At 49.1% G+C, this 14,441-nt stretch overlaps 1 protein-coding gene across 1 annotated transcript in view; it reads left to right on the forward strand.

Annotated features, from left to right (window-relative positions):
• Positions 1 to 7,544: 7,544 nt before the first annotated feature.
• The window catches only part of VPS37B (VPS37B subunit of ESCRT-I), a 71,955-nt gene continuing 65,058 nt past the window's right edge, over positions 7,545 to 14,441 (forward strand). Inside the window, exon 1 of the mRNA XM_063964562.1 lies at positions 7,545 to 7,948. Coding sequence (XP_063820632.1) covers positions 7,844 to 7,948 — 105 coding nt within the window. The 5' untranslated portion in view covers positions 7,545 to 7,843. The remainder of the gene's footprint in view (positions 7,949 to 14,441) is intronic.

The raw sequence follows: 14,441 nt of genomic DNA on the forward strand, positions 1-14,441 counted from the left end.
TCTATTTCTCGTAGTCCGTAGTGGATGCTGGGACTCCGTAAGGACCATGGGGAATAGCGGCTCCGCAGGAGACTGGGCACAACTAAAAGAAAGCTTTTGGTCTAACTGGTGTGCACTGGCTCCTCCCTCTATGACCCTCCTCCAGACTTCAGTTAGGATACTGTGCCCGGAAGAGCTGACACAATAAGGAAGGATTTTGAATCCCGGGTAAGACTCATACCAGCCACACCAATCACACCGTATAACTCGTGATACAATACCCAGTTAACAGTATGACAACAACTGAGCCTCTCAACAGATGGCTCAACAATAACCCTTTAGTTAAACAATAACTATATACAAGTATTGCAGACAATCCGCACTTGGGATGGGTGCCCAGCATCCACTACGGACTACGAGAAATAGAATTACCGGTGAGTAAATTCTTATTTTCTCTGACGTCCTAAGTGGATGCTGGGACTCCGTAAGGACCATGGGGATTATACCAAAGCTCCCAAATGGGCGGGAGAGTGCGGATGACTCTGCAGCACCGAATGGGCAAACTCTAGGTCCTCCTCAGCCAGGGTGTCAAACTTGTAGAATTTAGCAAATGTGTTTGACCCCGACAAAGTAGCTGCTCGGCAAAGTTGTAGAGCCGAGACCCCTCGGGCAGCCGCCCAAGAAGAGCCCACCTTCCTCGTGGAATGGGCTTTCACTGATTTAGGATGCGGCAGTCCAGCCGCAGAATGTGCAAGCTGAATCGTACTACAGATCCAGCGAGCAATAGTCTGCTTTGAAGCAGGTGCACCCAACTTGTGGGGCGCATACAGGATAAATAGCGAGTCAGTCTTTCTGACTCCAGCTGTCCTGGAAACATAAATTTTCAGGGCCCTGACTACGTCCAACAACTTGGAAGCCTCCAAGTCTTTAGTAGCCGCAGGCACCACGATAGGTTGGTTCAGATGAAAGGCTGATACCACCTTAGGGAGAAATTGGGGACGAGTCCTCAATTCTGCCCTATCCATATGGAAAATCAGATAAGGGCTTTTACATGACAAAGCCGCCAATTCTGATACACGCCTGGCCGAAGCCAAGGCCAATAACATGACCACTTTCCACGTGAGATATTTCAATTCCACGGTTTTAAGTGGCTCAAACCAATGTGACTTTAGGAAATCCAACACCATGTTGAGATCCCAAGGTGCCACTGGAGGCACAAAAGGGGGCTGAATATGCAGCACTCCTTTAACAAAAGTCTGAACTTCAGGTAGTGAAGCCAGTTTTCTCTGGAAGAAAATCGATAGAGCCGAAATCTGGACCTTAATGGAACCCAATTTTAGGCCCATAGTCACCCCTGACTGTAGGAAGTGCAGAAAACGGCCCAGCTGAAATTCCTCCGTTGCGGCCTTCCTGGCCTCACACCCCGCAACATATTTTCGCCAAATGCGGTGATAATGGTTTGCGGTCACTTCTTTCCTAGCTTTAATCAGCGTAGGAATGACTTCCTCCGGAATGCCCTTTTCCTTCAGGATCCGGTGTTCAACCGCCATGCCGTCAAACGCAGCCGCGGTAAGTCTTGGAACAGACAGGGCCCCTGCTGCAGCAGGTCCTGTCTGAGCGGCAGAGGCCATGGGTCCTCTGAGATCATTTCTTGAAGTTCCGGGTACCAAGCTCTTCTTGGCCAATCCGGAACAATGAGTATAGTTCTTACTCCTCTTCTCCTTATTATCCTCAGTACCTTTGGTATGAGAGGAAGAAGAGGGAACACATAAACCGACCGGTACACCCACGGTGTCACTAGAGCGTCCACAGCTATCGCCTGAGGGTCTCTTGACCTGGCGCAATATCTTTCTAGCTTTTTGTTTAGGCGGGACGCCATCATGTCCACCTGTGGCCTTTCCCAATGGTTTACAATCAGTTGGAAGACTTCTGGATGAAGTCCCCACTCTCCCGGGTGGAGGTCGTGCCTGCTGAGGAAGTCTGCTTCCCAGTTGTCCACTCCCGGAATAAACACTGCTGACAGTGCTAACACGTGATTTTCCGCCCATCGGAGTATCCTTGTGGCTTCTGCCATCGCCGTCCTGCTTCTCGTGCCGCCCTGTCGGTTTACATGGGCGACTGCCGTGATGTTGTCTGACTGGATCAGTACCGGCTGGTTTTGAAGCAGGGGTTTTGCCTGACTTAGGGCATTGAAAATGGCCCTCAGTTCCAGAATATTTATGTGTAGGGAAGTCTCCTGACTTGACCATAGTCCTTGGAAGTTTCTTCCCTGTGTGACTGCCCCCCAGCCTCGAAGGCTGGCATCCGTGGTCACCAGGACCCAGTCCTGTATGCCGAATCTGCGGCCCTCTTGAAGATGCGCACTTTGCAGCCACCACAGCAGAGACACCCTGGTCCTTGGAGACAGGGTTATCCGCCGATGCATCTGAAGATGCGATCCGGACCACTTGTCCAACAGGTCCCACTGAAAAGTTCTTGCATGGAACCTGCCGAATGGAATTGCTTCGTAGGAAGCTACCATCTTTCCCAGGATCCGCGTGCAGTGATGCACCGACACCTGTTTTGGTTTTAGGAGGCCTCTGACTAGAGATGACAGCTCCTTGGCCTTCTCCTCCGGGAGAAACACTTTTTTCTGTTCTGTGTCCAGAACCATCCCCAGGAACAGCAGACGTGTCGTAGGGACCAGCTGTGACTTCGGAATATTTAGAATCCAGCCGTGCTGTTGTAGCACCTCCCGAGATAGTGCTACCCCGACCAACAACTGCTCCCTGGACCTCGCCTTTATCAGGAGATCGTCCAAGTACGGGATAATTAAAACTCCCTTCTTTCGAAGGAGTATCATCATTTCGGCCATTACCTTGGTAAAGACCCTCGGAGCCGTGGATAGACCAAACGGCAACGTCTGGAATTGGTAATGACAATCCTGTACCACAAATCTGAGGTACTCCTGGTGAGGATGGTAAATGGGGACATGCAGGTATGTAATCCCCCTCGTCCAGGCTTGCAATAACGGCCCTGAGCGATTCCATCTTGAACTTGAATTTTTTTATATATGTGTTCAAGGATTTCAAATTTAAAATGGGTCTCACCGAACCGTCCGGTTTCGGTACCACAAACATTGTGGAATAGTAACCCCGTCCTTGTTGAAGTAGGGGCACCTTGACTATCACCTGCTGGGAATACAGCTTGTGAATTGCCTCTAGCACTGCCTCCCTGCCTGAGGGAGTTGTTGGCAAGGCAGATTTGAGGAAACGGCGGGGGGGAGACGTCTCAAATTCCAGCTTGTATCCCTGAGATACTACTTGAAGGATCCAGGGATCCACCCGTGAGCGAGCCCACTGATTGCTGAAATTTTTGAGACGGGCCCCCACCGTACCTGGCTCCGCCTGTGGAGCCCCAGCGTCATGCGGTGGACTTGGAGGAAGCGGGGGAGTACTTTTGCTCCTGGGAACTGGCTGTATGCTGCAGCTTTTTCCCTCTACCTCTGCCTCTGGGCAGAAAGGACGCGCCTTTAACCCGCTTGCCCTTATGGGGCCGAAAGGACTGTACCTGATAATACGGTGCTTTCTTTGGCTGTGAGGGAACATGGGGTAAAAATGCAGACTTCCCAGCTGTCGCTGTGGAAACGAGGTCCGAGAGACCATCCCCGAACAACTCCTCACCCTTATAAGGCAAAACTTCCATGTGCCTTTTAGAATCTGCATCACCTGTCCACTGCCGAGTCCATAACCCTCTCCTGGCAGAAATGGACATTGCACTTATTTTAGATGCCAGCCGGCAAATATCCCTCTGTGCATCTCTCATGTATAAGACTGCGTCTTTAATATGCTCTACAGTTAGCAATATAGTGTCCCTGTCTAGGGTATCAATATTTTCCGACAGGGAATCTGACCACGCAGCTGCAGCACTGCACATCCATGCTGAAGCAATAGCTGGTCTCAGTATAATACCTGTGTGTGTATATACAGACTTCAGGATAGCCTCCTGCTTTCTATCAGCAGGCTCCTTTAGGGCGGCCGTATCCGGAGACGGTAGTGCCACCTTCTTTGACAAGCGTGTGAGCGCTTTATCCACCCTAGGGGATGTTTCCCAACGTGACCTATCCTCTGGCGGGAAAGGGTACGTCATTAGTAACCTTTTAGAAATTACCAGTTTCTTATCGGGGGAAGCCCACGCTTCTTCACACACTTCATTTAACTCCTCAGATGGAGGAAAAACTACTGGTAGTTTTTTCTCTCCAAACATAATACCCTTTTTTGTGGTACCTGGGGTAACATCAGAAATGTGCAACACATTTTTCATAGCCTCAATCATGTAACGTGTGGCCCTATTGGAAGTTACATTAGTCTCATCGTCGTCGACACTGGAGTCAGTATCCGTGTCGACATCTGTGTCTGCCATCTGAGGTAGCGGGCGTTTTAGAGCCCCTGATGGCTTTTGAGACGCCTGGGCAGGCACAGGCTGAGAAGCCGGCTGTCCCATATTTGGCATGTCATCAAACCTTTTATGTAAGGAGTCGACACTGTCACGTAATTCCTTCCACATAGCCATCCACTCAGGTGTCGGCCCCGCAGGGGGTGACATCACATTTATAGGCATCTGCTCCGCCTCCACATAAGCCTCCTCATCAAACATGTCGGCACAGCCGTACCGACACACCGCACACACACCGGGAATGCTCTGACAGAGGACAGGACCCCACAAAGCCCTTTGGGGAGACAGAGAGAGAGTATGCCAGCACACACCAGAGCGCTATATAACACAGGGATTAACACTATAACTGAGTGTTTTCCCTTATAGCTGCTTATATATATATATATTGCTGCGCCTAAATTTAGTGCCCCCCCTCTCTTTTTTACCCTTTTGTAGCTTGAAACTGCAGGGGAGAGCCAGGGAGCGATCCTTCCAGCGGCGCTGTGAGGGAAAAATGGCGCCAGTGTGCTGAGGGAGATAGCCCCGCCCCTTTTTCGGCTGACTTTTCTCCTGCTTTTTTTATGGATTCTGGCAGGGGTACTTATCACATATATAGCCTCTGGGACTATATATTGTGATTTTTTGCCAGCCAAGGTATTAATATTGCTGCTCAGGGTGCCCCCCCCCCCCAGCGCCCTGCACCCATCAGTGACCGGAGTGTGAGGTGTGCATGAGGAGCAATGGCGCACAGCTGCAGTGCTGTGCGCTACCTTGTTGAAGACCGAAGTCTTCTGCCGCCGATTTTCCGGACCATCTTCATGCTTCTGGCTCTGTAAGGGGGACGGCGGCGATCGAGGTCGGGTCCTGTGTTTGATCCCTCTGGAGCTAATGGTGTCCAGTAGCCTAATAAGCCCAAGCTAGCTGCAAACAGGTAGGTTCGCTTCTTCTCCCCTTAGTCCCTCGTAGCAGTGAGTCTGCTGCCAGCAGATCTCACTGAAAATAAAAAAATTAAATATACTTTCTTTTCTAGGAGCTCAGGAGAGCCCCTAGTGTGCATCCAGCTCAGCGGGGCACAAGATTCTAACTGAAGTCTGGAGGAGGGTCATAGAGGGAGGAGCCAGTGCACACCAGTTAGACCAAAAGCTTTCTTTTAGTTGTGCCCAGTCTCCTGCGGAGCCGCTATTCCCCATGGTCCTTACGGAGTCCTAGCATCCACTTAGGACGTCAGAGAAATAGAAAATGATGGTATAGTATGTCTCCATTAGTCAAACACCCATGTAGAAAGACCATAGAAAATTCCAAGGTGCGTTCCAAACTGTTCTGGACTTTTTGTCTATATGAAAGTCGTTTTTTCAAAATTTGGTGTGTTTCTAATAAAATATATAATTACTATTTTATAAATATGGTACATCATTTTATTTACATGAACATTGCTTGGTGTCAGGGTGGTGGTGAGGGAAGGGGGAGGGGGGGGGGGTGGATCTCCAGGAATCGATGATGCATGAGGTGGCAACCCTACTCCCACCCCATCTCCCACAATCTGTGCAGTAAAGGAGTAATTAGCAGAAAATTCTGCTCCAGGTCCTACATGCTGAGTGGAAGATAGAACACCCCCCTACCGCCTGCGGGACATCAAAGCTAATAGCATCCCCACCTCTGGAGAATGGGTAGGGGCCCCAGTGCATTGCTTTGCTCTGGGTCTACACTGTAAGGATGGCCATCGTACATCAATGATTCAAAATCATTGATGGTCTATGACCGATGTTGAATATTTTTACTATTGATAGGGGAGAACCAGATGGTTTCCCGTCATCAACGGTTCAGTGCTACCAAATTTTTTATTTTTTCCCCTCAAAGTGCCAGGGCACGGAGCTTAGCCCCACTCTATGACACCCACAAAGCAACGCCCCCAGGCTGTGATTGGCCAACAGTTCACTTTATAGTAATGCAGGGATGACCATCGATGGGTAAAACCATTGATGGTTCCCTTACAGATGGTTTTACACCACAGAGGTTATTCCATATCCTCCAACATTTTACACATAAAAATCGGTACAAATTCGAAAAGGGGGCGTGGTCATGGGTAAATGGCTTTTCCTATACTTTCAATGGATGTTTGGAGAGCCAAAAATCGGTGCTCTGTTCCTGCACTTTCCTGGTAATGTATAATTGCCATCACCTGTGGTGAGCTAGTTAACTGATAAGAAAGGTGTTTCACCACAGGTGATGGCAATCATACATTACCAGGAAAGTCCAGGACAGAGCAATTTCTCCCTCATGGAGAGGGTCAGGTAGGCAAGTATGGTACAGACCATAAAAAAAAGTTACTGTACCTGCTAAAAAGGTACAGTTGAATGGTATGTTATTCGTCCCATTCCGTGAAATAGTTGGTAACTATCACACCTCATTTCCCTGGCTAAGCGTGTACCCGCTTCTCGTAATAACCAGTGATGCTTGCACTGTGTTACCGTGTGTGCAGTATGCGGGGTAATCTCACCACCAGCATGGAGTATAAGGCATACTTCATACCTCCCAACTTTGCCCTGGCTCAAAGAGGGACACACGCACGGGAAAGCCGCATGCGTTCCCAAAAAGGGGTGTGGTCTATGGGGAAACGGGGCGTGGCTTCACGGGAGGACCCACAATCGCAAGCCATGCCCCATTTTTTCACTGAGGGGGCATGCCCTGCACTCTGTGAGCTACTGGCATGCCCCCTCTCCTCCTGTCGCCACTGAATAGACGCTGTCTATTCACCGCTGCTCTGCTAAAGCAGGGCAGCGAGTGCATGAGCCTCCCAACAGCCCCCCCCCACGCGGGACACTGCGGCCCGCGGGACAGTTCCCAAAAAACGGGACTGTCCCGCGAAAATCGGGACAGTTGGGAGGTATGATACTTGCCTACCTGACCCTCTCCATGAGGGAGAAAATGCTCTGTTCCTGGACTTTCCTTGTAATGTATGATTGCCATCACCTGTGGTGAGCTAGTTAATTGATCAGAAAGGTGTTTCACCACAGGTGATGGCAATCATACATTACCAGGAAAGTCCAGGAACAGAGCATTTTCTCCCTCATGTAGAGGGTCAGGTAGGAAAGTATGGATAAGGCCACGTGGTGTCATCTCTCCCACACGCCGCTCCCCACTCCTGGCAATGCTGGCAGCCCGGAAGCGCTGTGCGCTGCGACGTGCTGACGTCTCTTGGGGTAGCAGGACGCCGCTGCCAGAGCGCGCGCTGTGCTGTGACAGGGGAGACATGTGACCAGTGTGGGTGGCTCAGCTGACAGCTGCTGCTTTTGCAATGCTCTTCCTGTAGGCGGGGATAGGGGAGGGTCGCTGAGGACGTCGCCATTCGAGGCGGCCAGACACAGAGCTGAGTGACGGGACCCGGGACAGCCAGGCCGCCGCCGTCGCCACACACCAGCCAACTCAGGAGGCGATCCAGGGCCGGCCGACAATGGCGGTCGACAGCAGCAAGTTCAATCATCTGACCCTCACTGAGCTCAACGAGCTTTTGGAGAATGACGCCAAGCTGGGGAAGATGGCCCAAGAAATGGATGAGGTGGGTGGCTGCTGACTTTGTGTATACCAGTGATACTTATTCTGGGGGCCCTAGGGGACTGTATGGCATTGCTTTGGGAACCCTGAGGGTCTATATGGCATTGCTCTGGGAACCCAAAGGGACTGTGTGGCATTGTTCTGGGAACCCTGAGGGTTGTGTGGCATTGCTCTGGTAACACTGAGGATCTGTGGGGCATTGCTCTGGGAACCCTGAGGGTCTGTGTGGCATTGCTCTGGGAACCCTGAGGGACTGAGTGGCATTGCTCTGGGAACCCTGAGGGACTGAGTGGCATTGCTCTGGGAACCCTGAGGGACTGAGTGGCATTGCTCTGGGAACCCTGAGGGACTGAGTGGCATTGCTCTGGGAACCCTGAGGGACTGAGTGGCATTGCTCTGGGAACCCTGAGGGACTGTGTGGCAGTGTTTTGGAAACCCTGAGGGACTGTGTGGCAGTGTTTTGGGAACCCTGAGGGACTGTGTGGCAGTGTTTTGGGAACCCTGAGGGACTGTGTGGCAGTGTTTTGGGAACCCTGAGGGACTGTGTGGCAGTGTTTTGGGAACCCCGAGGGACTGTGTGGCAGTGTTTTGGGAACCCTGAGGGACTGTGTGGCAGTGTTTTGGGAACCCTGAGGGTCTGTGTGGCAGTGTTTTGGGAACCCTGAGGGTCTGTATGGCATTGCTCTGGGAACCCTGAGGGACTGTGGCATTGCTTTTGATATCGCTTTGGGTATCTTCAGTGGTCTGGGTAGGTCTATTCTCTACATTTGTGCTACTAACCTCTGATACAGACATGTGTTCACTTATGTTCTTCAATTGATGTACTTTATTACATGGTAGCATTCCGATATACTACAATTACATTTATATGTTCCATTTTTAGAAAAGTTACTATGAGCATTCACATGTATGTATCGGTTACAATATGTAGAAGATATCTGACGTTCTGATTGCTTTTCTTTGGAGGCAGAGCTTTAATATGGACTATTCTGAGTGTGACTGTAGTGTCTTTCAGTTGGATTACTGACAGGTACTCTGTCCACAGTATACAGATAACTTGTCTTGTCCCTCACAGACCACAACTTCATTTTTAGATAGCATTATGTGATTTAGATTCTGGTTTGAGCCATTGTATATTGGGTGAGTTTTGCTGTAATCATAAGAATTTGTAGTGTTGAAACCTGTTTCAGCGAGGCTGCTCATATATGTTTAGTCTTCTTGAGATATAGATATAGATATATATAATGTGCGTGTGTGTCACCAGCCTGTTAACAGTGGAATAACTGTATAGCCTCAAATTCTAGTAGTGAGAATACAGCTTGTCCATTCATTAGGAAATAGTGACATCACAAAAATGTCAAATCATCTTTTACAAAAGGGTTCATACTTTACTGTCACTTCTCCCCACCCCCCCACCCCCAGTATGTAAAGTTAGGTGTAACTGATCCCTCCTTCCGTGGTGACGTTAGCCAGGTACTGTAATAACACAGACTTCCGTCTGCTTGTGCTGATTCTCCATTTCTGGAAATATCGCATGCTGTGCTGGTTTGCATAGAACCAGTTGCTTGTACAGACTCTGGCAGCCACTCTGTCTAATGAACACCGGTTACTATTTAATCCCTTTTGCCATTACTGGAGCAGACTTGTTCCTGCTCATTTATTTAATGATTATTATTATTTTTAATCAATTATATTTCTTTATTCATTACAAGCGGGACATTAAGGACACATAATACAAGTAACATAGCAGGGTATAGAGTCCGGAGAATCAAGTTATTCTGCAACACTCTATTTTATTCCCACATTAAATCAGACCTAAGTCAAATAAAACCGTGACAGTGTGGCCATTATTTAACATGCATAACACGTGTAAGTGTTGTAGGGCATTTGCCATTATACCAATGTGAGTTACCATTCACAGACATAATACTGTATACAAGTATTTCAGGAACCTTTTTTTGCTGGCCTGGTGAAAGTCTCTCTGTATGGAGATATTCGGGACCCAGAATACCAAATAATATGAAGACAAAAGCTACAAGTGGGTTTAGGACTGAATGTAAAAGGTAAATGGTTGGGAGCTTGCTTATTATCCCTGGTATTTCCCAAGGGTCTCTCCATTGCAAAACATTAACACACACAGAATTGGGTTAATCTGTAGTACTTGAGGTGGCATCTGTTCTAGAAAGCTGCTGTTCTATTAAATAAAGATCAGACAGCACATTATTTTTTTGTTGTGAATCATGCACTGTGAAAACATCTCTATTAAGGTGGAGGCCTATTCAGTTTATGTTATGGTTTTAATCTTCTGTATAATTAGGAAATGTTAATGTTGGGAGAAATGCTCTGCCTTGCACCACAGAGTGTGGGTGTGCGGTTTGTATCTTTGCGACCAATGTGGTTTTTAAAGGATTGAATCATGCATTTGTTTTTTTGCCTTTTCTAAACGTGTAGTTTAAAGCATCGTTCTTGGTAACAATTGTAAGTTTCATTTATTAGATCACATTCATAGTCTTCCGTCTAAAGCAAAAGGGGGTCGGAGGTAAATGGTACAAACAGAATGGTGCTGGGAGCTCTGCCGCCTGTAGGACTGTGCTGGGAGCTCTGCCGCCTGTAGGACTGTGCTGGGAGCTCTGCCGCCTGTAGGACTGTGCTGGGAGCTCTGCCGCCTGTAGGACTGTGCTGGGAGCTCTGCCGCCTGTAGGACTGTGCTGGGAGCTCTGCCGCCTGTAGGACTGTGCTGGGAGCTCTGCCGCCTGTAGGACTGTGCTGGGAGCTCTGCCGCCTGTAGGACTGTGCTGGGAGCTCTGCCGCCTGTAGGACTGTGCTGGGAGCTCTGCCGCCTGTAGGACTGTGCTGGGAGCTCTGCCGCCTGTAGGACTGGGAGCTCTGCCGCCTGTAGACCTGGGCTGGGAGCTCTGCCGCCTGTAGGACTGTGCTGGGAGCTCTGCCGCCTGTAGGACTGTGCTGGGAGCTCTGCCGCCTGTAGGACTGGGCTGGGAGCTCTGCCGCCTGTAGGACTGTGCTGGGAGCTCTGCCGCCTGTAGGACTGTGCTGGGAGCTCTGCCGCCTGTAGGACTGTGCTGGGAGCTCTGCCGCCTGTAGGACTGTGCTGGGAGCTCTGCCGCCTGTAGGACTGTGCTGGGAGCTCTGCCGCCTGTAGGACTGTGCTGGGAGCTCTGCCGCCTGTAGGACTGTGCTGGGAGCTCTGCCGCCTGTAGGACTGGGAGCTCTGCCGCCTGTAGACCTGGGCTGGGAGCTCTGCCGCCTGTAGACCTGGGCTGGGAGCTCTGCCGCCTGTAGGACTGTGCTGGGAGCTCTGCCGCCTGTAGGACTGTGCTGGGAGCTCTGCCGCCTGTAGGACTGTGCTGGGAGCTCTGCCGCCTGTAGACCTGGGCTGGGAGCTCTGCCGCCTGTAGACCTGGGCTGGGAGCTCTGCCGCCTGTAGACCTGGGCTGGGAGCTCTGCCGCCTGTAGACCTGGGCTGGGAGCTCTGCCGCCTGTAGACCTGGGCTGGGAGCTCTGCCGCCTATAAATGAACCATCTCCAACAAACTTTTTGCACAGGTGAACACATAACATTCTATGCATAATGTACTTTATCTCTGTTTTAGACACCCAGCAAGCAAAGGTCTGATTAAAGTGTAGGATCTTATATTCATTTATTACCATGTAAAGCTGGCCACAACTTCTAATGCTTAATGACAGGATCACTGTTTATTTTGGTTAACTATAGACATGTGCGATCAAATTGGAAGCGTTCCATGGTGCTTGTTAATATGTTTGAGATGATCGCACAAGCTGTATTCCTTTTCCAAAAAGCTTGATTTATTCAAAGGAGTAGGGGACCCGCATGCAGCCTCCTTTGTGGGCCCCCTCCTCTCTGGCAGTCTGTGCCCATGTTTCAAGTGATTTGTGCCCGAACTGCACGGATGCCATCGCGGAGGGGTAAGTATACTACATGGGTGCAGTGTGGGCCCCACCGCACCTAGGCGCCCGTGTGCACCGCACACACTGCACCCATTATAGAAACGCTTATGCCAGACGGTGGCAAAGTTGCACAGGACCTGGTGGCTCACTCATGCCAAGCATCTCACGTAGCATGGTGTATTGAAGCTGGATGTATGAGTACACATCTGTATTTGCTCTAACAATTTCACCTCTCCAATATGAACTCAGGAGGAACTACAGAATGTTTTCACTTGTTGCCTTGTGAACCCTGTGCTTCTTAAAAATAATACCACTTTCAGACATACAACCCAGGAATTTCCCTGCTCACTTCAGCAAAATCCCAGCTTTTACTGGGGACCCCTTTTCACACTACACCTCAGATCAGGGAAACGCCCGGCTTTTGATACACAAGCTGGCACTGCAAGCCAGGCTGCATACATGCATGTCACACTCGTACACAATCATCAATCAATCACACACGTGGCCCACAGCTCCCTCTCTGCATCAGGGCACCTGCCCCTTCCCTGTATATCTGGTGCTGCCCCTTCCCTATATAATGCCCCTTCCCTGCATCACGGATGCTGCTCCCTCCAGGCAGCCCGCACAGCCTATCAGAGTGCGACCTGGCAGTCAAATTCCGGGTTGCACCATTCACACTATACCCGGGATGAAAGTCCTGGGAAAAACACTGGTGAATAGCAGGGGCGCCGACCCGAGAACGTGTTCCCGGGTTGGTGCCTTTCAGACCTACAACAATCCCGGGTTGTTGCACGTTTATGTGCAAAAACCCAGGATTTTAAAGTATGTCTGAAAAGGGTATTAGTGTTCAACAATACTTTTCTCTCTGGGAGATAGCATGAACAGTGTATACAAAGGGTATATTTTGACTACGGATGCGTCTCATGCTTGTGCTCCCGTTACCATGTCTGTGCACTTTATGAGGCTCTGACGCTGATGCAGGAAGAAGCTGTGGAAAGTCAGAGTCAGTCTCTCCAGCCACATTCAGCATCTGTGTCTGAAGTAAAATGTAGAATAGTTTATAGTTTTCATTCTAGCACCCTGCAGCCGCCACAAACCGTACAGGTACTCTTTCCTGCTAGGGTGTTGCTCTCTGCTGTGGTGCTTCTAGCACACTCTGGTCTGTATCTCAGTGCTGCGATACAGACCAGAGTATGCTAAAGCAAAAGAGCAGAGAGTGACACCCCAGGCAGGAAAGAGGACCTGTATAGGTTGTGATAGGTGCAGGGTGCTAGAATCCACACTTGTAGCTGAGGTTCAGAATTAAAACATATAATATTTTATTAATAATCCAATGTTGGATAAATCGAATAAAATATGATCCTTAGGAGTGACCACATAAATATTGGAATAACAAATATCACTACTTAATTTAAAAATTAAGATCTCGGCTTCAAAGGATTACCCAGCTGTGCTATTTGGGAAGCACAGCAAACGCCGGTGCGTGGATCGCAGGCAGCGGAGGTCCGGTGGTATACCGGCAAGACAGCTATTACGGGCATCGGCTATAAGCAGGACGAGACGGCTGTCTATATTGTTATCCTGAATATACAGCTATCTGCACTAGCGGCACGTGATGACAGGAGCCGCTCAGCTGTACGGTACATTCTCTATTATATCACAAACGATCCATTACGTTACCTGACTGGGACGGTATGTAAGCGGTTTTCAGCTGCATGGTGATTCTCACTTCAGCATTTATTTTCACAGAACTTTGTCACGGGTATCTTACACATTATTAACTGGCTTTTCAGATGAATTTTGGAGAGCTAAAACGCATTCTAGTTAATACAGGCTGGCTAGCCAGTGCGGACATTTACAATTATCAATTCATTGTACAGAATCGAGACTGTGATGTGGGAATTACATTCTAAATTGTTACATTAATACCAGTTCAGGAACAGTTACAATCTTCAAGAGACTGCTACTTTTATATCTGTTGTTGGTTCTTCAATTTACTAGGTATATAAAACAGATGGTCTTGGTTTTTTAAATTAAGTAGTGATATTTGTTATACCAATTTTTATGTGGTCACGCCTAAGGATTATAATAAGATTTTACTCACCGGTAAATCTATTTCTCGTAGTCCGTAGTGGATGCTGGGGACTCCGTAAGGACCATGGGGAATAGACTGGCTCCGCAGGAGACAGGGCACTCTAAGAAAGAATTAGGACTACTGGTGTGCACTGGCTCCTCCCTCTATGTCCCTCCTCCAGACCTCAATTAAGGAAACTGTGCCCGGAAGAGCTGACAGTACAAGGAAAGGATTTTGGAATCCAGGGTAAGACTCATACCAGTCACACCGTATAACTTGTGATAACTTACCCAGTTAACAGTATGAACAACAACAGAGCATCAGACAACCTGATGCAACCATAACATAACCCTTAGTTAAGCAATAACTATATACAAGTATTGCAGAAGAAGTCCGCACTTGGGACGGGCGCCCAGCATCCACTACGGACTACGAGAAATCGATTTACCGGTGAGTAAAATCTTATTTCTCTGACGTCCTAAGTGGATGCTGGGACT

Source organism: Pseudophryne corroboree, chromosome 1 (assembly GCF_028390025.1).
Source record: "Pseudophryne corroboree isolate aPseCor3 chromosome 1, aPseCor3.hap2, whole genome shotgun sequence".
NCBI lineage: Eukaryota > Metazoa > Chordata > Amphibia > Anura > Myobatrachidae > Pseudophryne > Pseudophryne corroboree.